General features: G+C 37.7%; 1 protein-coding gene across 13 annotated transcripts in view; it reads right to left on the bottom strand.

The window, feature by feature from the left end:
* ANK2 (ankyrin 2) overlaps positions 1-27,368 on the bottom strand; it is a 250,765-nt gene that overhangs the window by 75,505 nt on the left and 147,892 nt on the right. For 11 of the 13 annotated variants that reach the window (XM_057546236.1, XM_057546241.1, XM_057546237.1 and 8 more), the window contains 4 exons: positions 20,237-20,335; positions 19,201-19,299; positions 11,476-11,548; positions 770-914 (listed from right to left, as the gene is read on the bottom strand). In XM_057546236.1, coding sequence (XP_057402219.1) covers positions 770-914; positions 11,476-11,548; positions 19,201-19,299; positions 20,237-20,335 — 416 coding nt within the window. Of the gene's footprint in view, positions 1-769; positions 915-10,047; positions 10,102-11,475; positions 11,549-19,200; positions 19,300-20,236; positions 20,336-27,368 lie in introns of all 13 variants that reach the window. The other 2 variants (XM_057546234.1, XM_057546235.1) reach the window with 1 other exon arrangement.

Raw genomic sequence — 27,368 nt, 5'->3', positions numbered from 1 at the left:
TAATTGAATAGCAAAAGACATTACACTATATGTACAACCACATGCTTAACCTAAATTGGCAGTCATACTTTTGATGAAGCACCACGGAATGTTCTTAATCAGTTTACCTCAAAAAATAATAAACACCTGGGGTGCTAGTTAGTAATAACCCAAAAAATTGATTGTATATTTCAGAATATAATATAAACCTCCCTGGATTTGGCTATAAAATCTGGGCTCCTTCAGATTTTGCTATGATTGCTTTTGGTATCTAGGCTCTTTAGGGATTCTGTTCTGATTCTTTTTCATGAAAAAATCAGTTCCAGGCAACATTTCCTTCTCAATTTGTTACTTTTTAATCCTTCTTCACAACATACTTTTGTTCACAGAAACTAGGGCCCTAACAGAAAACCCCAAGGAGATTGGGAGGATCTTATAACTGCCGTTTAGTAAGAGTGTCCATAAGGCAAAACTGTCCTTTTAATGTGCTTAGAGAAAAAAGTTGCAGATGATTAAAAATATCATATTTTAATGGTTCAGAGCTCTTTACTGATCATGGCTCTGATTCTTACAATGCTTGACTTCTACTAAACTGCTTAATCTCTCTAGGCCTCAGTTTCCTTTAAAATGGACACTTGAAGTTGTTAGAGAATGCAGTAAGATAACACGCTAAATGCTGAGAGTAGTGAGATATACATATCGAGTGTCAATAATGGTGTCTACTTTTTTCACTATCATAAAAGTGTGTTGCACTCACTTCTGATATCAAGGGAAAGCTTTATGTGAATACCTGTCAGAGCGTCCTCCCTCCAAGCTGTATCTCAGGTAATTCATCCCATCCAGGAACTGACTGCTAGGTAGGGAGTCATCACCCAGTTCTTTCAGATCCTCAGGTCTAAGGTACTCTCCCCCATCACCTGTCATTGTGTCATCACCTTGAAGCAATCAGAGAAAGATGGAGAATTACTTGTTGGCTGTAATATCGACTACAAAATATGATTATGATTGTGAAAAAATCAGAATAGCACTGACATCACTGAAACACTACACACTAGAAAAAAAAAAAAACAGAACACATGCAATTAAAGAGTGCTAAAACTCAGGTAAACAATATTTGACCCATTTTCCTATTACCTACTAAGAAGAAATAATTACCTGAACTGGAATTCTTTTAATATCAGTCAATTTCTTTACTCATTTCTTTATCCCGATAGCTGATTTATCATGATACCTGATTTATAGCTTTATATTTAACTTAACAATTAGTACAATATGTAGGCAACTTAGCTTCTGTCTATAGTATCAATAATTTTGTACATAATGTCCAGCATTAACAGTCTTTTCATGTAATTGACAATATGCTAAGAAATACCTACTGCTCTAAAACAAATAAGAGGTGTATTAAATGGAATAATATGACTTATAAGATTAGCAAAATATGCACATTAGGGAAAGAACACTAGAACGAAGTAGACAGATTGTGACATTTTAATAAACAACCTGGAATTTAATTTTAAAATCATTACAGAGCATAAAAAGGATGCTTTGTTGGAAATTAGATGGTTTCCCAAAGGTGAAGTACAGGGAAAAAAGTGAGATAATAATTAAGCAGTGGCAAAAAGCAATGACTAAGTGTTGTAGCTCTCATTTGGAAGCACAGATGGTATGAGTACATTCCCTGCCCATGAACTGGAATAGAACACTTTCAAAAACACACATTTCAGGAAATTCAATAAATAATACCTCATTCACAGAAATGCTCTCCATACCATTAATGTGCTGGGATGGTGGAATAATTTAGCTGAGAGAAACTATTTTTGATGTTCCTTTAAGAGTACCAATCACACACTGAAAGCCTGATAACCAATGTAAGGGAAAACGTGAAAGAATGTAATTCATTCCTATAATTAAATTAAATATTTATTTTAATCTCATCTGTTTAAAATAACTGTTCTAAATCAATACTAATTTATTTATAAAGATACAGCATTAAAGACTTTTCAGAGGAATATGTCTTTAGCATCTCATTACTTCCCTGTATATATGATCCTAAGAGCCCATAATCAAGACTATTAGCTCTCTAAATTACTTAAAGGCAAAGATAGTTTGAACAAAAGACCTTCCAGTACATAGAAATGTAACTTATTCACCACTAAATTTTTTTCTCAAAATCAATGCATTTAATATTTGGCAGTTACAAATCTCATCATTAAAATTACTTTTATTGCTCCTCAGTGAAATCATTAGATTTTTATTTAGTTTTAGCTAAGTGAATTAGGCTACACAGAGTAGTTATTAAAAGTTTAGTCTTGGGCTTCCCTGGTGGCGCAGTGGTTGGGAGTCTGCCTGCCAATGCGGGGGACACGGGTTCGAGCCCTGGTCTGGGAGGATCCCATGTGCCGCGGAGCGACTAAGCCCGTGAGCCACAATTGCTGAGCCTGCGCGTCTGGAGCCTGTGCTCCGCAACAAGAGAGGCCGCGATAGTGAGAGGCCCGCGCACCGCGATGAGGAGTGGCCCCCGCTTGCCGCAACTGGAGAAAGCCCTCGCACAGAAACGAAGACCCAACACAGCCATAAATAAATAAATAAATAAAATTAAAAAAAAAAAATCTGTTTAAAAAAAAAAAAAAGCTGAAGTGACATAATATTTAAAAAAAAAAAAAAAAAAAGTTTAGTCTTTAAAATCAGATAGACCTGGGTTCAAATTCTAATTCTACTACTTACTGGCCAGTTTATCTCCCTAAGCCTCAGTTTCCACAAGAAGAAAATGGGAATGATACTAATAATCTATCTCACGTGTCAGTTATCTGAATTAAATAACATATAAGGATGTATAACAGAGTTCTGGAATATAATAATTGCCAGCTATTATTTTTATCAATACAAAGTGATCTAAGTGTTGACACACCAATGAAATATGAGCTAAATTTCATTTATGCAGAATAATTTTTTAAAAATTTAAAGAAAAATATAATTGTACTGTTTAAATATTTCATAAATCTGACAACTCTAATGAAAACATGAATAAGTTTTTTTTTTTTTAATTTTATTTATTTATTTATGGCTGTGTTGGGTCTTCGTTTCTGTGCGAGGGCCTTCCCCAGTTGCGGCAAGTGGGGGCCACTCTTCATCGCGGTGCGCAGGCCTCTCACTATCGCGGCCTCTCCTGTTGCGGAGCACAGGCTCCAGACGCGCAGGCTCAGCAACCGTGGCTCACGGGCCCAGCCGCACCGCGGCATGTGGGATCCTCCCAGACCAGGGCTCGAACCCGTGTCCCCTGCATCGGCAGGCAGACTCTCAACCACTGAGCCACCAGGGAAGCCCCATGAATAAGTTTTTAAAATTAATTTTGTTAAAGTGGTTCCCCCGAACTCTTGTATATATTCTCTTCTTCAAAGTGTTCCCTCACAAAACACAATGCAGCAATAGCAGCAATCCACAGATAAATAACAATATAGATGAACGTGAATTGTATGACGTTGGTGAACTTTAAGAACCAAAAAGGTCAGAGGAAGGAAAGATCACTTTAGAATAATGTAGCGGGTTGAGTAATGTCTCCCCTGCCCCCAAATTTCATGTCTACTTGGAAGCCCAGGATGTGGTCTTATGTGGAGATAGGGTCCTTGTAGATGTAAGTAAAGTAAGGATTTAGATGAGATCATACTGGATAATTGCAATGAGGGTGTTTTTTTACAAGAGAAAGAGAAGGACACACAGAGACAAAGAGGAGAAGGCCATGTGAAGGCAGAGGTTGGAGTGATGTGTCTACAAGCTAAGGAACACCAAGGACTGTTGACAGGCACAGAGGCTGGAAGAGGCGAGAAAGGGTTCTTTCCTAGAGCCTTCGGAGGTTAGCATGGTCCCACCATGGACTTCCAGCCTCCAGATCTGTAAGAGAATGAATCTGAGCCACGAGCTTGCGGTAATTTGCTGCGGTAGCCCTAGGAAATTCCCAAGGAAGCTGGAGAAGGAACCACTGAAGAAGGAATGGGAGCTGGTCAATTGCTTGGGGGCAATCTTGATGGGCAGAGATGATGGTATTTCAGGTGAGAGGCTAGTGTGTAAAGGGTCATGGAGGGCAGTAAAAACAGTATGAATAAAAGAGTAATGTGCATTACGTACTTAGAGAATACTAAGTGGAATAACTTAGCAACAGTCAGTGTCCATGTTGGGAAGCAATGGCAGAAAGTCCAGGGAGAAAGCTGGTGTCTGAACAGAGTGACAAGATCGCGAAGCTTGGACATTTTATTATAGGACTTGTGGGACTTATGTGTTCCACTATTTCCCCCTTCTTGTTTAATTGGTAAATCTTTATATAGGAGTATTTTTATGAGTCAAATAAGTTGGGATTCCCCATTGCTTTATTTCTGGGAGAAAAAAAATTCTAAGATCAATCCTAAGACTTGGTTTACCAAAACACAGGCATTGTCTGGTTTGGATATAAGCCTAAATTATTTTCAGAAAAAAATATACAAGTCCTGTTAACATTTGAGAAAACTAAGCCTATTCTTATTTATGAAAAAGTGGAGGGAATGACTGAATGCAGGATGTCATATAACACAAGCTGTACCTTATGGATCCCTTGAGCAAGAGGCCTACAAAACTATGTAAAACCCCAAAGCCTGCTTGAATATACTCTCTCTCTCTTTCTCTGTTCCCCACTCTACTACCCCCTCCACCCCTAATCCCCAAGAATCTAAAATAACTGAGCTTTGGGGCTTCCCTGGTGGCGCAGTGGTTGAGAGTCTGCCTGCCAATGCAGGGGACACGGGTTCGAGCCCTGGTCTGGGAGGATCCCACATGCCGCGGAGCGACTAAGCCCCTGAGCCACAACTGCTGAGCCTGCGCATCTGGAGCCTGTGCTCCGCAACGGGAGAGGCCACGACGGTGAGAGGCCTGCGCACCGCGATGAAGAGTGGCCTCCGCTCGCCGCAAATGGAGAAAACCCTCGCACAGAAACTAAGACCCAACACAGCCAAAAATAAATATAAATAAATAAATAAATTTTTTAAAAAAATAAAAAATAAAAAAAAAAATAAAATAACTGAGCTTTGCTTTCTAGCATCTAATTCCTAATTTCACCCAGATTAGGGCATCCTGCCCATCCTCAGAGTCAATCTGCTTTTGCATTTCATCTTGCTTCTCCTAATTTGCCAGTTCCCACCACAGTCTCTTAGCAACCAAGATGGTTACAGAGAACAAAGACAACTCAAAATAAGCTTCAATTTCTTGGTTCTTAAAATTACTCAAAACTCCTTAATACAGTAGGGCCTACACTTCAAGTTTTCTGTCTTATTCCTCTCATCTTCCCCTCTTGTTATTCCTTGGTAAAGAGAAGGTTTACAAGAGTGAAGGAAAGAAAAGAGAAAAGAAGGAAATCTAGCTGGATTGACTCCAAGTATGGAGAAGCAAGGCCCAATGTCGGCAGTTTTATCTTGTAAAAGATGCAAACAAACTACATGAACTTAGCTTTCCCCCTCTTGTGCATAAAGAAACTTACTATAAGACAGAAGGGAAGCAACTGGAAGAGTACATTTTTAATCAAATGTATCAAATTGTGTGCCTCTGGTGTCAAGTCAATGTACAATTTCAAAACCCTGATTACACTGAGTTCGTGAAATGGTGGATGTCCTTTACATTCTCCCTCATTTCTGCATTTTGATGGCTTTATTACAATGCTATCTGACTAAGACAGCTGCTACATTAAAAAATCCCCTCCTAGGTTCCGTGTTGCCAAATGTGAAGTTTAGGGGTTTGGGGACACCTATGGTGGCCTTAGGTGTATATCCTGATGTCTTGATTATGTCTCAGAGAGAAATGGCCCAAAGATGCAAAATCCCTAAATGCTGTTGTCAGTGGCCAGATGTTAACCCAATGTTGGAATTAGCTGGAAAGGTACCTGTTTAGGTACTAATCTCACCAGTGCTACCATAAAATGTCTCTCCCAGGATATGTGTGTATAAAGCATGCTATGCGATAGTACATATCTGCAGTGTAGGATGGAAAGTAGAAATGCCTGTAGAAATTAGTAGAAAGTGAAAAATCAATTTGGGAAAAATATAATACAGCTCAACACTTTAAATGTTATTAATGTGTCCAAAAAATAAGATAATCATATCCTTGCCTTTCACCTTGGTAAGTGAGATGACTTCTACAGTCCAAGGCTAGCCTATCCCGGCCTTTAAATCCTCATCTTCTTTCATCTTCCTAGATACCTTGTCTGCTAGGCCCTTCATCTTCAACCTCTACTTCTCTGTCAGCCCTTTCTTTCCACAGTATCATCCATATTTCTGCCATCTTTGAAATACAGCTTCCTCCAGCTCTTTAGGCCTTCTTTGTTTCACACTCTGAGTCCTCTTCCTTTCATAGTCAAACCTATTAAAAGAGGCTTTCTATTTTACAAATTAATCAGTGGCCAAGAGGTGATTTCTTCTTTGGAAAACTACCCTCCTTAATTTCTCTGACATAAATCTCCCTTGGTCTTCCCCCTACCTCTTTGAGTCTTTCTTCTCAGTCTCTACTCTCCTTAAATGTTGATACTTCCCATCTGACTTTTCTTCTCATTTGACAAATTATCATGTGTTTTTAAAACTTCAAGGACCACCTATATTTTGCCTACACATATATCTGCGTCCATTCCAAACCTCTCTCACAAACTCAACATGCACATTCAAATGTTTCCTGGACTCCACCTGAACTTCCTATGAGCATCTCAGATTCAGCATGGTAGCATACAACTCATCTTCTTCCCCACCCCACTCTCTGCCCATCTGCTTCTCTGCAAATTCCCTACAGCAGCAAACAGTACAACTACTTCCCTACCCTAGCCAAGGGGGTGGGGGGGGGGCGGGAAGGGATGAAGGTCTGCTATCAAATAAGATTTTGAATTTAAATATTTAACTCTTGTTTGAGTACAGTTCTATTAGGCTTGGAAAGAATTTTGCATAACTGAAAAAGCTTATGAAAGAATGGTTATACCCTAACATACTTTCTTTTATCAACTTACTTATTTGATGTAAAACAAATAAACAAAAAGCAAACCCTATTTTTCTGCATCATAACAAACCTAAAGTGAATTTCCTTTTTGTTTCCTATACTTGAACAACCCCTTCCCTGCCATTACATATTTACTTACTTAATAGAATTCTGACTTCCAGGTTTCAGGACTTAACTTTTTTTCACTGTATTCTCCAATCTTTCCAACCAATTTTATGAAAACACTTTCCTACTAATTGTATAGCATCGATGTATTACTTGCTTTTAAAATTTCATGTTTTAATATCTGGAAACTATAAGATTCCTCAGTGACAGAGGCACATTTAGCCATGACCAGCCTCTATAAGACACAGATCACAGGAGTATGGGAATAAATTAAGATAAAGTGGGAAGGTCCCAAGGATTCTTCATTCTGACAACTCTTCACAGTGCTGGGAAGAAGGAGATTCTCTGACATGTCACTGAGCTCTCTCTCTCTTAAGAATATTCAGCGCTTCTGCTGATAAGTGGGTAAAGGACTGAAACCTCGGGTGAGGAGCCCCGCTAATGTCAAGCGTCCACAGTGGAAGTGTGTCAAAAGGAGAAGATAGATGTGCCTCCGTATTTCATCCCAACGCTCAGTCATTCTGGAGTTCTCTTGATTATTAGTACACATCATCCCAGAGAACTAGCGGGGAAGTTTATACAAACCACCCACTCACAAATCTCTGAGTGTAAGGGATATATGGGTCACATTTCCACAGGTAATTTAGTTACACAGGTGTATAACCCCTGAGCCCTACCATATAATTTATGGCTATGGAGCTGAGTCAGCAAAGACAGGAATCAGCTCAGGATCCTATGAAGATGTAGAGGATTACATTTACAGCTTTGTTTTAGTCTGCACAGTAGAATATTCTTAGACTGAATTCCCATTTCTCTTTTTCTTCCATTTCTCTGCCACCTTGCTCCATCAGGACTCATTTACATCATGACTGAGCTATTACAACAGCTTTCAAAGTGGGTTTAGATTCCACATTCACCACTTAGCAGCTCTGTGCCACTGAACAAACTACTTAACGTGTTTAGGCCTTAGCCTCCTCATCTTCAGGTGAGCCTTTCTCACCTGAAAAACAAATGAGGGGAAATCCATAGCCTATCCCATATGGGTGCTGTAGGGATTAAATGAGACAATGCACCTAGCACTGTTATGTCTAGTAAATGCTTTCTCTTCCCTCAGATACCTGCTTCCTTCCAATTTCATCCTAATGCACTCCTTAGGTGTGCCACTGCTGATTTAATCTTTGTATGAAACAGATTTAATTGTTTCAATCATTAATTGAAATCTTTAACACATCCTAATTTCCTTGACTTTTCAGTTGAGAATCCAAACATTCCACAGCGAAGCCCCGTGTGTCTTAATGCATCAGCCAAAATGAATGACTAGATTATTTTGTCACTCTGTGTCTCTCTCTTGCCCTTCCCCATCTTGGGACCTTCCCATACTGTTCCTTCTCCACCCCCTAAAACCTGTGCCACCCACCTATTTTTCTCTCAGCTTTCAGCAATTCCTTGAGACTGTGCTAGATCTCTCCCTCTCCAGATTTTCCCAGGCAGATATGAAAAGCAGATGACATAGTGCCTTTAGTTATGCTTCATTAATTTATACATTACCTCTCCATATATGTTCACTTTTGATTCCCCCATGGTACCAGTCATAGAGCTTTACACACAACAACATCACTTTCACTATCTGTTGATTGGATTCATGAGTGGAAAATTCTGATTGCTTCACTATAGCAAGTTAGCCTGAAAGGACATCTGTACTTGGTTTGGATATTCTTCTGAGTATTGACACATAGACTATCATTAAAATAGTAGAGCTGTAAAGAAAACAGGGACTGGCTAATACTATCCAAACACATGTGGCTGCACTTTGTCCATATAAATGATGGTAGGTTCCGTGAAAACATTTTAAGAGCACAAAAAATTAAAGGATTGGCAATGTCAACTAGTCAAATTCCTTTATATTACTTGTTTGTACTAAAAAGTTACTTCACAAAACTCAAATATATCCTATACAAAAATATTATTCAACTTGAATTTCTTTCCGGGGAAAAATGTTAAGTTTTTGGCCATATCTAGACATGGAGAGCTGCCTCCATCTCCATGAAAGATATTCTTGATCATTAGCCAACATTCCTCTCAAATCAAGAGTTCTTATCACTAATAACTTTTAATATATAATAGTTTTAACAAAAGTGAACAAGATGTTATAGCTAGGTCTTATATTATGCAATGGGCAGGTCCAAGAGGATGTTTCACACAAATGGAATTTCTAAAAACCCAGTAAATACTTTGGATGTTGGAATTCTTTAACAATTATTTTGGAAATAAATAACTATTTTTAAATTAAATAATCACTATCTAATTTATCTGATTTATAAAGTTAGATTTTCACGTAATAGGTTTGCTTAAAGTGGTACCACATATACTTTGGAAACTTCTTGCTAGATAGAATATTTTACATTATTCATTTTTCCCTATATGCCAAAGTGCCCCCTAAATAATTTTTACAGGTTACTTTATTCCTAGCTAACTTTAAAAAATTAGATTATAACTACTAACTTAATATATTTTTAACCACATCTAAAATATATCTTTATCCAGGAATGAGATGACTTCATATCAAGTAGCCTAATGTAGTTGTTAACATGTTCATGCTAATTCAATGTCAACTTATCAAAAAATTAATTTTTCTCTAAATTTGTATTCTAAGAAGAAATAGTAGTTTTGGGAAAATATTTATATAATGTTCATTAGATAATTTAATTATGTTAATAGGTCTCAATAATAGTTTCAAAAATCATTAATAGTATAAGCAATTCATGGTGTTAAGCTTCCAAGTTAATACAATCCACACACCCAAATGCACACATAAGCAATTCCACTCATATTACATATGCTATTTCAAAAACCACCAGATTAGTATTAGGCACCCAGATTTAAATGTTAAGCTAGTTGCTTCTAGCCAGTTAAGAAAAATTAAAAGCAAAGACAAACTTTCACTTCAACAATTTCCTCTAAAGGTACCTGAATCACTAAGCACTTCCCCATCAATAAAGTGGTCACCAAACTGTTTAAAAGCTGTTCAACATGTAAGTGAAGATGAGAAAGAAGATCACACAAAATAAAATATAGTGTGCACGTACGGATGCTGAAAATTGGCAAGTATTAGGATGGAACGCAAAATTATTATAATAAATACTTGGAACCATTAGCTTTGGCAATACCTTTTAATTTACTTACAATAATACATTGACCCAACATTTGTTTGTTCTTGTCATAAGTTCTTATAAAAGCTGAGACAACTCAATGTCTGTTACCAATAGGTGAATTAACAAATTGGTTCCAAATAAGGGCATCTCAATGTAAAGTTTTACCTTCTGAATACATCTTGAAGAACCTAAAGAAATACCTTTAATATTTCTCCATAAAAGCAGTTAGTATTGGGCTTACTACTAGGGCCAGTATGGCAATAATTTTTCAAACATATACACTTATGTAAATGTATTCATGTATACATGTCATGTACATATATATTTTTATACATATATATGTATGTACATGTCATGTACATACATATATATATGTATATATATATTTTTCTTACAGGTACACTTGACCAATAGCTGCACTACTGAAACTTGGTTGCATACTTTATGTGCTGCATTCATGATTTTTTTAGCAGATTTTTCTTTTTGTTCAAGAAAAGTCAACTACTCTAGTTGAAGTAGAGGTGGGGAGCCAGAAACCCTGCTGGCAGTACCTCTAGCATGACGCCCCATACCCACCCCAGGCAGTCCCTGGTGCTCCTCGTAGAGCTTCTCAGACCTTTGAAATCCACTGGCTTAGATAATTTTTATCAACTCTAAAACTATAGGGGGCATATCTTCTGACTTAAAGAATCAAATTCTTATGTTGAATTTGTATGACTTACTGCTGCGCTATTTTTAACCTTCGCTAAGGCTCTTTTTTTCTATATATTAGTTTTAAAATATATTTTTTTCTATATATTAGTTTTAAAATATATTCTGTATGTTTGAACCAATTAGAAAGCAGAGATTTCTCAATATACCATTGATAGAGTATACGTCATGTTCTTTTACTTTAAAGCATTTTAATAAAAAATGTATTTTAGCATAGTTAAAACATATTAACAATAATTGTATTATCAGGTAGATATTTTAACAGATGGCCGACTTCCGGTTTCTCTCCCTTGTCCTAGTCCTGTTATTTAGTAAGTCATTAAAGATAACACCAGTTGAAAATATATAAACAAAATCCTCCCTCTCCCAAATTGAAAAAGTAAATGTATTGAAACAAAGGTAAAAAGGTTACTTTAAGTGCTAAGATGCTGTCATCCACACCCACTGTACCAGCTTGTTCCCTGAAAAAAAGGATGGTTTCCTTTGTGTAAGACCATGACAGATGTCATAGAAGAGTGAATAAAAGTCTTACCCTCTTCATCAGAAACATCAAGAACCTCAGTCATGGTCTCAGGAACATTTAGCTTGTGTTTTTCAGTGATAGTCTGGAAAGACAAAAATCATTAATGCTCAACTTAAAAATCAAACAAAAGATCAAAAGAATCACAGAGGAGGCCATAGTCAACAGCAACAGCAAGCGATCAGGCCCCGAGCACTCCATCTTCTCCACATGGACATTTTGGAAGCTTAGTCTCTTATTCCCCTTCATGGAAACTCATTTGTTCTTTCTGAAGATAAATGATCATTTACTCCAGTGAAGTTGTACAAGAGAAAGTTCATTATTTTGAATTCCCATTTGCAAAATAAATTCTTTAGCAATGGCATTAATAGCCATATTGAGAAAGCAGATTCAGGTTTTCAGGGCTTCCATAAAATGAACTGAGTAATGTCTCCAGAAAAGCTTTAAAAAGAAGCAGTGAATATATGCAATTTATTAAAAACAAAGCCACTGGAACGAAGTTGTAAACAATGTGAAAGACATAAACTTCGGGGCAGAAAATGTGATGCATCTCTTCTGGGATTAGAGGATCAACAGTGGAGAATCAACCATCCTTATAGTCTTTCACTGGTCTACAATTCTGGCTTGCTGCTTATTTGCCTTCCATAATAGCCCTCCAGAGTCATCAGATTCACTGCCTTCCATCCCTGATGGATGATGTAAGGTTAAGAGACCAGGCTCTGGAGTCTGGCTACCTGGGTTCAAATTCTAACTTCATCATTTATTAGCTATGAGGTCTTAGCAAGTCCCTTTATTTCTCTGTGCCTCAATTTCATCATTTGTAAAAGAGGATAATAATACTACTTCATAAAATTGTTATGAAGATTAAATGAAATATATAAGAGCTCTAAGAACAGTGCTTAGTATATGTCAGTATTCAATAAATATTAGCTAGCATAATTTATCATCACTATATTTTGATATTAAATTAATCTTAAACACAAAGGGCCTCTGAACTTTTTAGTCATTCAGGCACTCAAGAAACACTCTGAGTGCCTATTGCATGCCAGGCACTGTTTAAGACACCAGGGATACCACAATGATAAAAAAAAAAAAGATAAAAATCCACATCTCATGACTTGAAATATCACCTAAAGATAGTTGAGTCTCAAATTCCTATCTCTAGTTTCTGCATTGAAAGTGTATTAAGTACATCAATTGGCATTGTTATGAGAAATTTAAAAAACTAACCTCCTGAAATAAGAGTAAAATCTTCAACTAAAGCCACCAAAATACAGTAAATAGGTTGTCTAGGTTTTTAAGCTTTGCTACCTAGATACTACAGACTTGATTGGCTACAATACCCCTACCACCAACTCTTTTTTTTCCAAAAGCAGTAAAGAACTTCAAATAATTTTACAGGGAAATTCAACTGATTAATTTAAGAATATATTTACATACATGGGTATAATTTCCATATGTTAAGAAGGACTGATTAAATCACAATGTGATACTGTATAACCTTTCAGTGGCTGCCCATTTTCTTCAGAAAAAAACTTAATACAGTTGATCCCTGAACAATGCAGGTTTGAAACTCATGGGTCCACTTACACGTGGATATCTTTCAACAGTAAACACTACATTACTACATGATCTGAGGTTGGTTGAACCCACAGATGCGGAACCGTCCATACGATGGCTGACTGTAAGTTATATTCGGATGAACTACCCGGGTTGTTCAAAGGTCTGGCAAACTGGCTGGGAAGATGCCTGGTGATGTAGTAAGGAGAGGCACGGAGGCCTCATCCCTCCACCACACGCTACAACCGTGTTGGCAGCCATGTTCTCTTATGCCTCTGCTTTTTTCCCCCATATATCCTTTTCTTTACCAGAAATGTTCTTTCTTCTCTTGTCTTGGCTCATATAAGATGTAACTTCCTTGGAGAAACACTCCCTGACCCTCCCCAATGAATGTGTTTGTTCAACCGTGTTTATCGGCCGCTACCCACTCCTATAGCATCACGTGCACCACATCACACACACCTGCACGTGCCCCCTCCACCTCCCACATGAGTGTGAGTCATGAAAGCAGTTGTTTCCACAGAACCTGAAACATAGTAGGGGCTTCTCAAATACATACTGGAATAAATTGATGACATAAAATTATGCAAAATACATTTAAAACCCACATATTGACCACACAGGTTTTCTTTGGGAAGAAAAGGAAAGGAAGAAATGCAGAAAGTAAAGAAAGTCTCATGTTATCCAGATGAAGGCACAATTGAAGACTAGAGTAGTAAATTCAGCTTTCCAGCATGTTGTTTCTGATGTCTAAATAATTCCATAATGTCTTATTCACTGAAAACAAATTAAACACTGTAGGAAAGATAAAAGCATCTATCCAAAGTTCTGGAGAATAACAGGTAGTCAATGAGAATTTGATGAGTAAACAAACTTAAAAATATACCATTTAATTATAATATTAATTAATTTATGAATTTAACACAGAAAGACGATAACCTAAGTTCTGTATTAATGGTTCTCAGCTCTACCTGCATATTATAATTATTAGAGAAATTTAAAACATATTGTTGCTTGGGTCTCAACGCAAGCCAATTAAATCTGCATGCCTGAAGACAGGGCCCAGCTATAGGTATTTTTTAAAGTTCCTCAGGTGGGTCTATTGTGCAGCTCAATTTGCAACCCACTTTCCTGCATTAGGAAAGTGTATAGATTGCAGAAAAATGACTTACATTTAAAATACAGGATAGAGACAATGACATTCAATTAAACTATGACTTTTGGGGAAAATTTTAAAATAAGTATCTAAATGTACATTAAATGATTAAAAATGTTAAGGGATATCTACTGCATTAGACAACACCAGAAAGTCCATTTTTGCAGAAATGTTCTAGAGTATTTGCCCTTCATAGGAAACATTTCCACAAGAAGATGCTTCTCCATTTGAAAATAACTGATGGAAATACACTTTAAATGATTAAATTATATTGCCCGACCTTCTCAGTTTCTATTTTCAGATGCTGATAATGTGACTATATTCTCTTTGAACTTGTGAGAGTGGAACTAACTTTGCTTTAGTTTGGTTATTGAATGCTATTAAGGTTATTATCAGCAAATATATGTGGCAATAGAAAAAGTAACACTGATCATATTGGTCATGGACATTTTTTGGCACAGATATTAAAACTGCTTTCTATATACAATGTAGTAAATATAGTATGCATTTGTCCATGACGTAGTGCCTGACCCTTAAAAGGTCGTCAGTTAATATTTGTTTAATGGATAATAAATAAGTCTTCCCACTCATTAGTAATGTGATAAGAAATGAAAAAATTGTCCCTTTAAATGAAGTGTCCTTTGAAAACCTGATTAGCCAAACATAAATATGGTTTTATGCAAGTACATCCGAATAGCCCAAAGAAAACAAGGATATAATTAAATGATCATGGGCATCTTCTTCTGCTATAGAATCTCAGATTCTATGGTCAAGATTAGAAACTACTTTAAAAGTTAAAATGAGTAGTGCACAATGCATAAGTTTAATAGGATGTAATTAAATCATATAATGTGGCAAAACAAATAGAATGCGATAGATGGCAGACTTAATAATGAGTTTTTAACATTTATCATGATGTAGAAAATAAAACATGAGTCCTTAACATGGTGTTTTATAAATGGGGGATAATATCTGGGTTTTTTTTTGTGCAAAAGAAAAAGTGTGCTTTACTGTTCCTCATTTAGCCCATCCCCCTGGTCAACCACTTCCTTTGTCCACTTACTCAGCAAGTCACAATAAGTCACAGCATGGAGAGTGACCTTGGCTAGTGTGCCACCTCCCAGTGCCCACACACACTGGCTCCCATCAGTCTACAAGCTAAACCTGGTTCTGCTCCCAAACCCCTTTATACCAATTGTACATGTTAACATAATTTTTATATATAAGTTAAATACTACATAAGTAATATTTTTCTATAAAAACTAAGGTAAATGGTTTGGAAAGTCTCAACAAAGGTGAGTCTCCAAAAATAACTGCTACTCAGGTGTGGTTGAGACAATTATAGCACGTTGGGGAAAAAATGTCAAAAGTTTAAAAAGGTTCTGCACTCAGAATAGTGTCTCTTTAAGATAATACACAGGATAAATTTTATATAGATATAGATATTATAGGATAGACACATACACACACAATACAGTATGTATTATAGACGTTCTTTGTTCAAGAATGACAACTTAGCCTTCTAGTCAATGGACCTGTATTCAAAGAAAAGTTCTTGACTCCACTTAAAAAGTGTCAAATGACTTTACATGTATTTATTGCACTGCCACTTTTATGATTCCCATTTTAACTGACTTGTGGCATCAGATAAGATTTAGAACCAAAGTTTAAATGGTAATATAACTATATCATTTTTATTTTAGTAGCTTATTCAGTAATTTATGCTCTACATATCAGTGATTATATGCAACGATCACTTTAAAACTATGCAAATAATTGATGATAGCTGATCAGTAAGTAGAGGGATGAGTCATATCTCACAGTTCTTCCAAACTGCATTAGGAGACTGAGCTTGTTGGCTTCTGCTGCCAGAAATGTGTCCCTCCCACTCTGATGTCCATTCCGGCAAACAGACAATGATTGTAATCCCCAGAGAATGCTCAACTGTCTCATATCCTCTGCTAGGTCTTATGAAGTAAAGTTAGAAAAGCAAAGGTTAAGGAAACAAACCATGATTCCAAAAATGTCTCACAAATTTCTGAAGCAATGACTTTTCCTTTACAAACTGCTGCTTTACTCTTCTCTCCACACAATGACTTTATTCATACTTTGGGGTGAAGAATTCTGGAAGGAGGAATAGGAAAGGAAACTTTCTCTGATGGCAGAGAACTCACATTGCTGCTCAAACGGCACTTCGTATGAAGCCAATGATGTGAAATTCGCATGTTAGATGTATGGCTGTAGTTCAACTATTACATTCAAATGGTAGTAACATTAAATTTAATTTGATTAATTTTACATAATTATTGCCTCGTGCTATTTGCCTACCACCAGTGAGTAGTTCCAAATTATTTTTAGTGAATCTGTAGATTTTAGAAAATGATATTGAATATGATACATGAAAATCAATAAAGGGCGCTATTTAAGTGAGTTTTTAAAAGTTGAAAATTCCTGGTAAGCTACCTTTAGCAAAGCCAAGATCAGTTACATCAGAGTGGTTAAGAATATGGATTTTGGAATCTGACAACCTAAATTTGAATCCTAGATCTACCCTCAGTGTCTGGCATATTTGTAATTACTAAATTTTAGTTATAGTTTTTAATATCATTAATATTATCGTTATGTGGGAAAAGAATGAATGAAAACCTCTTCTGAAAGAGAAGAAGTATAAAGTAAGAAGACTCGCATCACAGAAGGAATAAGTTCATATTTTCAATCCTTAACCCCAAATTCCATTTCACAAAACAATAAAACTCAGTTCCAAGAATCCAATTCTAAGAGAAGAAGAAAGTAAAGATAGGGCAGCATTAAAACATGTAACCAATAAAACTACCCATTTAGATAAAGGGGGTACTTGTTTAGTTAATGTAGGCAATGATTTCTTATTTTCCCAACTGAAAGCAGACATGTTGTTATGTTTTATATTTGTTTGTTGGCTTTTCACCTAGAAACTTGATTTCTAAGTATGGTGGTTTTTGTTGGAACAATGATTAGCTAGGCAGCATAGAGATTAATAGTTACCAGAAGAGAAAAAAAGTTCACAGAGAGTTTTATGAGGAGTTTTCACATCCCCCTAGAGCTACATGTGTGGAGATATGACCATATGTCTGATTTCTGACAAGGTATCTGAGAACTTTAGCAGTAGTATTTAAAAAGTTAATTGCTCCTCTTTTTAAATATAGACCTGTATAGTTAAAGTCATTCACTCTAAGCAATACTTATGAGCCTGAGATCTCTTTGAAATTAGACATGTACATTCTATAGTTTTATTGATATTAAACAAGAATTTATTGGTATTTTCTTACAAAACTTAAGTCTCATTCTTCACTCCCACTACACTGTAAGTTGCTGGTAGGGAGGAGTAATGTTTTCACCGTTGATGACACTTCAGCACTGAGCACAGAACCCAGCACATATTTTATATCCAATAAACACTAAAGGAATGAATTAATGAAATGAATGGAAGAAAAGCAGGTCAAGATAGCTAAAAGATGCAAGTTTGCCATCTAGTGGTCATCTGATAAAAATGTACATGCATAATTCCCAGAACATGCAAGAGGTCAAGTTGAGAGAAAACATGACTTCTATGAACAAAAGTGTTTACCCAATCTTGCCACCAAAACCTTCACTTATCTGTGATGTGCACATTGTTTCAAAGATGCCAAATAAAGATATATGTACAGGTCCCCAATATGAAGATTTTCCTGGTATAACAAATCATATAGTAAGAAAAAGCCATTACGATTCAGCCATATTTAGTGACTCAGAAGTATAGTGCTAGGTGATGACAAGACTTGTTTTTCTCCTATATAATTTACTGATGCTATACTTTAAATCTTTTAAAATACTGTGGTACACCGGCCAAAGATTTTGCTTGAGAAAACAAGCAGTGCCATTCTCTCATCTAATTTCAGTCTCTGTCTTGTAGTTCATTAATAAATCATACTCCACTCTATTTAAAACTTCACATCAAACCAACTACCTCAATATCTGTCAACAGGGACTTGCTGTCAGCCTGAAGAACAAAATGCCTTTCTTTTTCCTTACCTCTATCAAAAGAACCAAGTGTTCCAAAACTCTATATGCATCATTCCTAGCTTGGAGCGTTTACTAGAACCTCATTCAGAATTTTTTATTTGTTGATTCATGATCTTATTGTCTCTCAGGAACATCTAAATGTTCTGCTGTCGCTCTACTTTTCTACTTTATGAAGAGAAATTAAAGAACTGTTGTTCTTAGAGTTGATACTTAAGGAGAAAAGTTAATAAATATATGCAAAGAGAAGAGCACTTTCAGCTGTGAGTTTCCTCTCAGGAGGCCTCCTTTTAAGCTTTGCTCCAGCTGAACAGCACAAGAGCATTAGGACTCATTAATATCACGCTCCTCACTCTTCCAGGGTTTCTCTGGCAAAGGCCAGGGACGATCACTGCTCTTTCCTAAAGAATCAGCAGTCATATTCCAAACAGCAAAAATAAAAAATGTTAAATACATATTCTGTCAAGATACAGACACAGTGTCTCTCTTAAGCACATTCGATTTTCTTTTTGAATAAAAAAATAATCAGAAATAGGAAGAAAAGCAGGATGAATTGTTCTCACTGGGAATGCATCTGACCCAGTCGTGAGCATAGTAGGGAGAGATCAGGGTCTTCCCAGAGTCTGGCGTGACCTCCGGGCTAAGATAAAAAGTTTGCTGTGGAAGTGTCCTACCACTTTGCCAGCGGTAGGTGTCACACCCAACTACAGCAACAGGGCACAGGAGCCAGAAAAAAAGAAGTCAGTCACAGAAAAAGGAACTAAGTATTATAAAATTACATTCACGCATTTTATATGGATTTATGTTGACTAAAGGAAGCTGAAATCCCTGTATTGTGTAAATGCCTTTACATCTGCATACTTCAATGTATGCTCTACAATAAAAGAAGTTCAAAATCAAAAGCTCAAGACATTTTGTAAGTGAAAATGTCTGTGGCTTAAAAGCCACGACAAGAGAGCCGAAGCCGATGCGTTCCTTTCACTTACCGTGGTGGTGGTGGTGACCTCCTCGGTTACAACCTTCAGGGTGTCCACCACGGAGATGTAGCCCAGACGCTTAGCAATCGCCAAGGCAGTGTTGCCATTCTGAAGAGAGAGTGAAAGAGAGAGAGTGAGAGCCGGGAAGGAGGACGGCGATGCTGTGAGCCAATGAGCTCACCCGCGGCTCCACATGAGCCAGCATTTCCTTCGAAAACAGGCACAGCTTAGGAAAATCACTAGTTTTTACCATTACATCTGAATCTTCTTTGTAACTTCTTTAGACTATAGCCCAGGTCACCATGGTAACACAACAAGCTGCAGCTGCTTGCTCTTTCTAATAAGAAGCGCTTGACGGCTTTAACCCTAAAGTTGTCAAACCTCTCTCCGAATCCTGTACTATGCTTAGGAAAGTAACTCTTGAACTGAGGATGAGGCCTCCGAAGAAAACTATTCGAGTACCAAGTACACTCACTCCTCAACAGAGGTCAGACCATCTGTTGCAGGTAAGATGTTACCACGGGGAACCCAGTAACCTATTTAGCTGCAGCTGTGCAGAAGCTCACCGTGCAGCAAAAGGACACAAGCAAGCAACGCAGGCTCCAGCGGCCACTGGGGATGCCGGTTTGCTAAATTGCACCGCTTAGTTTACATTTCAGTGGCTCCACATCCCAAACAGCTTAGTCTGAGCCAGCAGCCTCGGAAACTGTGCTCCCTTAAGAAGGCCGGGCGGGAGGGGCGGACTCCGCGCCCAGCCGAGAGCCAGCTGGAAGCCGAGCTCGTTCCGGCAGCCCGAGCGCAGGGCCCCCTCCCGGAGGGAAGACTGCGTCAGGCCGCGGCGCTCCCTCCCGGGACGAGCGCTCTCAGCGAAATCCCAGGCTGATTTCTGGAAATCCCAGGCTGATTTCTGGAAATCCCAGGCTTTCCCGAGCGCGGAGGCTCATTTAAGGAGGGGACTCAGCTCAGCCAAGCGGCCCCCCTGGAGAGGATGGGGACGGGGGCAAGGAAGGAGCTGCGCGGAGAGGGGCAGCCGGCGCCGCCTTACCGCGGTGGTGGCGTTGGGCTTGGCCCCGTGCGGCAGCAGGACGTTGATGATGTGCGTGTGGCCCTGCTGGGCGGCCTGGTGCAAAGGCGTGTAGCCGTTCTGCAGACGACGGTGGCGGCAGACCGAGCAGAGATTTGCAAAAGGAGGAGGAAAACTAGGTTAGCCTCTATTTTGAATTTCTTAGCCTTATTTACAACCAAACGTCACGGATGCCTGCGTCTTTGGAGCACAGTATCACCAGCAGCCCATTTTCTCAGCAGCAAACCACCCCCCACCACCTTATCGTCTGCTAAACAAAGAGGCTGGCTTATGAAGTAGCAAGATGAACAGACTCCAAATCATAACTAGAGTTATATTTTCACCAATTAGCATCTTAGTTAGCATTAAAAATGTGTATGCTGAGAGAAGATTTATAATGAGAAAGAGCATTGTCACAGTGATTTCTTCCCTAGGAAACAGGAACCGTCAAGTGTCTAACTGAAGCTTCGGAGATCATACAAACCGCTGCTTGTTCATCGTGACTTCCTTCATCATTAACCTCTGGGCTGGCTTTAAGAATTCTAAGTCAATGAAAGTAAATCTAAATCGTATATTCCTTTCAGAGAACACCTCAGTCAGAGAAGTACACACTTAAGAGAAGATTTCATTGGAAGCTGAGTGGCCCACTTTCAATTAAAAAATGTCTTTTTTTTTTTTTAAAGAAAAAATGTCTTTTACAAATAGGCTCTTTTTAACATTTTAGTCTAAACTTTCACTCAGATGAAAGTTCTGTAATCCGTGATTTGTGAGGAATTTTTGCTGAGGTTAGTGGGAAGCCAATCTTGCTCAAAACTCTAGTGGGTGGTGGGTATGGTACAGGTTGGTTGCATATGCACATTAATTAAACAAACTGCACTGGAATCCTTGGAGGCACAGCGAAACATTAAGAGCTATTGTGTATTATTAAGCATCCATTTTATGCCAGATATTGGACCTTATATTTATTGTCTCTTTTAATCTTTACTACCATTCTGAAAATGAGAGTGCTTGGTACACAGTAGGTGTTTTATAAATAATGGGTGCCTAAATGAGGGCATGAACAAATGACTGAATAAATGAATAATTTTCTCCCCATTTCAGAGATGATGAAACTGAAAATAACAAGGTTAAGTAAATTCTTCACAGTCATTCTAGGTTCAGATCCTATGTAGAAGAGCATGATACACAATGACTACCAGATTACTTTTTTATTGTCTACCCGCCTCACCCCCGATAAAATTTCATCTATGTATGTCAAACCCAAGTGTCCTGGGCACAAAGTCCTGAGTAGCCCACTCATACCTTAAACTTGTAAGAGTATATGTCCCCTGTATCTGGTGTCACTGCCTCCTCATGACCAACAGGCACATTTGCTTCTCCTGTCTACATGAAGTGTCTGACTCTGTGCTGTTAAAAAGAAAACCACAGGCCCAAAATGGAGTCACTTATGCTAAGCCACACCACCAAATTGGGGCTTAATACCTAATCTAATTGAAATTTAGTCTTAACCAGGCAGTCAAGAATTTTCTAGTCAATACCAATGAGGTAATACGTTCATTCCCCAAAGGAAGATGAAGTAATCTGCCACATAGACCTTTTCTGTCCCCCATAGGGAGGTTGTCTAAGCCTGAAATAATCTTTTTTCTTTATGACTTCCTTGTCCTGACTTTAAAAATCTTTCCCTTTCGGTAGCCCTTTGGAGCTCCCCTCTACTCACTAGAACGATGCTGCCTAATTCATGAATCATTCAATAAAGCTAATTAGAGCTTTAACATTTACTCAGATGAATTTTGGTTTCTTCACAGATTTGGTGGCAGCAGTGTGATCCAAAGTGAACTTCTGATGGCATTTTGGGACAAAAAGAAACACAGGCATAATACCTGCAAACTCCTATCTGAGTTCACTGTCTTTCTCTCCATTTCTGGGGGCTGTTGGTAAGTTCCTCTCGGTTTGAGCTCCGCTCTTTTTGTGTTGAACTCCAGATCTAACTGGGTTTTCAGTTGGTTCCCAATTTGTTTGGAATCACTAGTTCCACGTTGGGTACTTCTGGTAGTCCCAACCACAATTTCCTATTTGATTGGAAACCCCAGCTTATGGTTCTGTCCCTAGATTCCATGTTGGGAACTGCTGGCTACAGTTCCCCATTTGTTTGGAATCAGTCCACAGACCCCATTTTTTGAGGTCTGCTGGTTCAGTTCTTCACCTCAGTCTCAGGTTCCAAGTTGGGAATTGTTGGTAGTGTACCAGGGCCTTTTACTTGGCCAGGCTGCAATATTTGGTATTTACTGTACTTAATTCTGCAGTGTTAAGGTACACATACTTGTTTGTCCTGCTTTGTGTAGATAAAGGCTAGCTAAAAGAGATGGGATCTTTAACTTCTAAAGAGTCAGGTGCACCACCTTCTGGCACAACTGCCTATTTTATGTCTAAGAACTATAATCGCAGAAGCTATAGATATCTACAAAAATGTCAAAATCTTACTGTGTCCTGAGAGTTTTGCCTGGTAACTATCATGTTGGGGATCCCCAAAATATGACCAGACAGAAGTGTGGGTGGCACTCCATTTGTGGCAAAATATGGCTGGACAGAAATGTGAGTTGAACCCCATATAAAGCTAGGGTCCTACCAAACTGCTGCCAGCCCTCAGGGAAATTACAATGGCCATTATGAGGAACATTCCAATTAGATAAAATCATTTAAGAAGTGAACTTAAAAGCAAGGGATACATATTTTAATTGGTACGCAAAAGCCTCCAAAAGGCTTCAAAATTCCAAAATAGCTCCATTGAAAGTTCTGTTGCAAAGAGCTAAGAAAAAATTAAAGATATAAGAGGTACCTAAAACAAAAGACTATAAGACTGACATAACTGCTACTGCTCCCCTCTTTCCTCCTTTACTTAAGTATTCATTCTAGTAATCCTGTCTGAATTGTCTTTTCCACTCTAAAGAGACCAGGAGACCGTAAGCAAAAGCCCACCATGTTAATGGCCTTACAGACTCCCCCATGTCTATCTTTGAAGGAGGGCCCCCATATGGACCCCTCTCAGAGTTGATGAGACTTTGAGGGATTTTCTGGTAAACTGCTACACTATGCCCTTAAACTGCCAAGGAAAGCTAAACTTAAAATGAATAAAAAACAGGAGCCTGCAGAGGGGATCCAGGGAAAAATGGCAGAAGCCAGGGAAAGGTAAGAATTCTTACCAAACCCAGTTCTACCGAACCTGTCTATAGTGCCCAGGTGAAAGAGGAAAATAAAATTTCAACTTGTCCCTTCCTTTCCAAATACAGATCCATTGGTTATTGATCCTTTCTCTCCCAGGGATAGCCATTGCCTTCTTGCTTGTTTTGCTTGATGCCCTAAGTACCTGGCTTGGCTTTCTGCCTGCCTGGGACATGCAAGTTGTCAGTTCTTTCTTTTGCTTGCCTTTGGATGACTCTAGATCTTGTGAATATAATATCTTTTGCACCCTTTTGGGGGACACCTCTTGAGTCCAAGAGTTTGTTCAATATTACCAGAAATATCCATTGTTTGTCCTGGCTGAAAACTGACAAGATATTTGAAAGGATTTAATAACTTTATAACCGGAGGTTTGGCCAAATTGGAAGCTGATATTCAGAGCCTGACAGATTAAAAAAAAATTTTTTTGGCCATCTTCTCTAAGCTAAATGTAACCAGAGAGAAACATTCAAACATAGGTAGAGGGGTATGTCAGTCCATTAGCATCCAGGTTCCAACCCAGTTCTTTAAGGAATTGAGAACAACTGTCCTTATCTTAAAAGTCTTTGCAAAGCTAGAAGTATAGCTCCCGAGAACTGCAGGAAAAAAAAAAGGAGGTGGGGAGGGGGACTTTAAAAAAAATACAAATTGCTAAAGCAGCACTCTTGCCCAAAAATCTAGTTCAAGGAAAATTTTTAAATGAAAACTGTAAGATCTCTGTTTATGTCTGTCTGTATGCTCATGTATGTCTATACATGTGTTGTAGGTGTGTGGCATTTTTCTACCTTCGAATGGTATTGCTAAAGTTAATTTGTAAAAGAGCTCTATTTAACTGGCTTAAACAAGCAAGTCTTTTACAAATTTAGGATTCAAACTAACCCAAATGCTTTTCAAGTTCACATGATCTGCGATAATGTTTGGTAAATAAAGGCTAGTTTAAGTTTGATGGTTTAATGAAAATAGATATGCCTTTAGAGTTAGTAACATTGAATATAATGCAGACATAAAACTTTTTATTCTACCTGGGCTTATTAGTCAAATAAGTTCATGTTATCTCTTGCAAAATTTGTCAGCCAGAAAAATAACCTAGAACATTAACAGACTTTGTCTAATGTCTCATGAGGTTTTTGTAGGTGGTCTAAACATAATTATTGAAAACAAGTAAATTAAATGGGTGTAAGTGAGAGAAAAGTTTCTAGATGAACTTTTTCAGTACTTACCCCAAATCTTTCTGGTATCCTGAAACCTTAAAGTTTTGCTAAGTTGAATTAAATGATGCATAGTCATTGAATATCCAGACCATTTCCAAATAGGATAAAATATTGAAACATTTATTACTGGGCATAGGTTTATCCACTCTTTGCTTCCTTTCACAAAGGAATTAAAGGTATTTGGGTCTATTAGCAAACATGTTTTGTGCCATTGTGAGAAGCATATTTCCAGAAATTATAAAAAGTATTTATAAGTCTGCCAGTCAACAGAATGCTGACATAGAAGACAGTTTATAATGCTTACTTCTTAGTTTTCACTAGAAATTAAATGTTACTAAGAGTTAAATATTCTTATATGTGCAGTTAGTTAAGCCTACTAGAAATAATAAGGAAAAGGAATTTTACATGTGGTCAGGACTAGATAAGTAGAATGAATTTAGTTAAGTAAATAAGTTTGAATATCAAAAGTTGGCTGGTGCAAAATTGGAATTTGGTTTTTTCTCTGTTAGAAGGTCAACATTTTTTGTTTTCTATAAGTCTGTTCTTGAAAATAGGAGATTACGAAAGGTTTATCTTTAAGTAATCTGCCTAGAAAAAACAAAGATATTATGTCTTGTCAAAATAATCACCTATGTTCTGTGCTGTCTTTATCAGGTCATTGATTACTTAAATAAACCTAGTCCTGTAGATATTAAAAGAGCTAAGTTTTGCTCAGAACTATGTAACCTTCAATGTCTACCTAGGAAATCTTTGTTATTTTGATTAAATAGGTAACTAAGTATTGTTTCACAATGACCTATGACCCTATTTGATCAAGTGTTATAAAATCTTTTGATATTTTTGACAAACCTCCCCAAAATCAAATTCTAAATGAAGTCTTTTTGACCTTAAACTAACATGGAAATTTTCCAGAGGGCCCCTGGAACATTTCAAAAGATTTGTTCTCTCTCCTTATAAAAAGGGAGATGCTTATTTGGTATTAATTATGCTTATTTGGTATGTTAAATTACATGGGAAGCATGTAAGAAGTAACACAAAGCCTTCTTTATGTTGTGTTTATACAGGTATATGTTATAAGTATTTCATAAATTGTGTGAAATTCCTGGAAATCTGATATGTCCTAATTCCAGTTATTATCTAAAAATGTTGTGTCACAGAAATAACTAAATATCATTGTTAATTCCATCAGGTCTTTAATAATGGACATTTTTTAAGTCTTCTGTCATTTGCAGAGAGCTATTGTTTTACTCTGACACTTTGCAAAAGTCTTCCGGCAAAAGTATTTCATCTTCAGAAAAATTCAAGAAAATAACTTTTTGACAAGTGCAGGCTTCTGATAACTTTAAGATCATAAAAGTGAATTGGTAAGAACAAAGCCTGCCTTTGAATATTCTTGGAAGGGACTATACCAAGTCCCCTTTACTATTCAGATGACAGCTAAACTTCAACAATTCAAGCCTTGGGTACATATTTCACAGTTAACGAAGACGCCAGCTGACATCTGGTCCCATCCAAATGCTGGAGACCTCCAAATTAAACTGACTAGGAAGAGAAGTAGCTGACATCAAGGTAGACTGCTTCTTCCCAAGACACCAGATCATGACTTCATGCTTTAACTAAACGTGAAACCCTCTCTTCTCCTTCTTTCCTTTACTCCAGTGTTGGCCTGGAAAGATAACACCGCCATTCATATCTCCCAGGCTATTGCTAAGAGAAGTAACCTTTCAGACTGCTGGATTTGTCATCAAAAACTCGGATCTGTCCATGAGGCTAGAGACCCCTGGTATGTTTCCCTGTCTCTTATTAATACCCCACATTTGGGGAACTTTGTGTCCAGGTTCTATGCAAAGAAAGGTATACAAGACAAGAATAACCAGAATGCAACTGCCTACATGGTCCACAGACCCTTAATACCAGGAGGCATTCATGATTCCAAATTAACTCTCTTTGACAGATCCCTACATTCCTGATTAGGAGTAAATGTTAATGAGGAACCTCTCTTTAACTTTTGAAGATATTCCAGATTCTGTTGCTAAGATAAGAGCTGCCCAACAAAGATCCTTAGACTCTGTGGCCAAAGTTATTCTTGATAATAGGATAGCCCTTGTTTATGTTTGAGCTGAGCAAGAGTGTGTGTTGCAGCCAACACCCCCTGCTGCACTTGGATGAACACTTCTGGGGAAGTTGAAACAATTACATAAGATCACTGAGCAAGCCACTTGGCTTTAAAAAGGTGACTCCTTCAATGGGGTCTTTCCTTGACTTACTTGATTTCGATTGATTTCGGTCTTGGGCACCATGGCTCAGAAGTGCACTCCAAACATTGGGAATTATCCTGCTTATAATAATTATAATAATCTCCCTGGTGCATCGTGTTCTTGCAAAAGCTTTAAATACATGTTCACAGCCACTAACCACAAAGCAAATGATCTCCCTAAGACTGGAACATCAGGAAAGGAACGAAGAGAATAACAAATTTAAAGATTGTGAACCTGAAGCTATAATCTGTGAATATCACAGGGGTAGAAAAAACATCATAACCTATGGATACCACCAAAGGGATGATAAAAACCATGAGAACTTCGGAGAGGTAGCTGGGAGTGATGCTAATGCCTTAAAGTTTGATCACTTCTCTCAGTTAAGCTGAAAGTCTGATCCAAAGGGGGGAATTGTTAAAAAGAAAAGCC

The sequence above is a fragment of the Balaenoptera acutorostrata genome, chromosome 5 (assembly GCF_949987535.1).
Source record: "Balaenoptera acutorostrata chromosome 5, mBalAcu1.1, whole genome shotgun sequence".
Taxonomy (NCBI): Eukaryota; Metazoa; Chordata; class Mammalia; order Artiodactyla; family Balaenopteridae; genus Balaenoptera; species Balaenoptera acutorostrata.
This window is presented reverse-complemented; position numbering and strand designations above follow the sequence as displayed.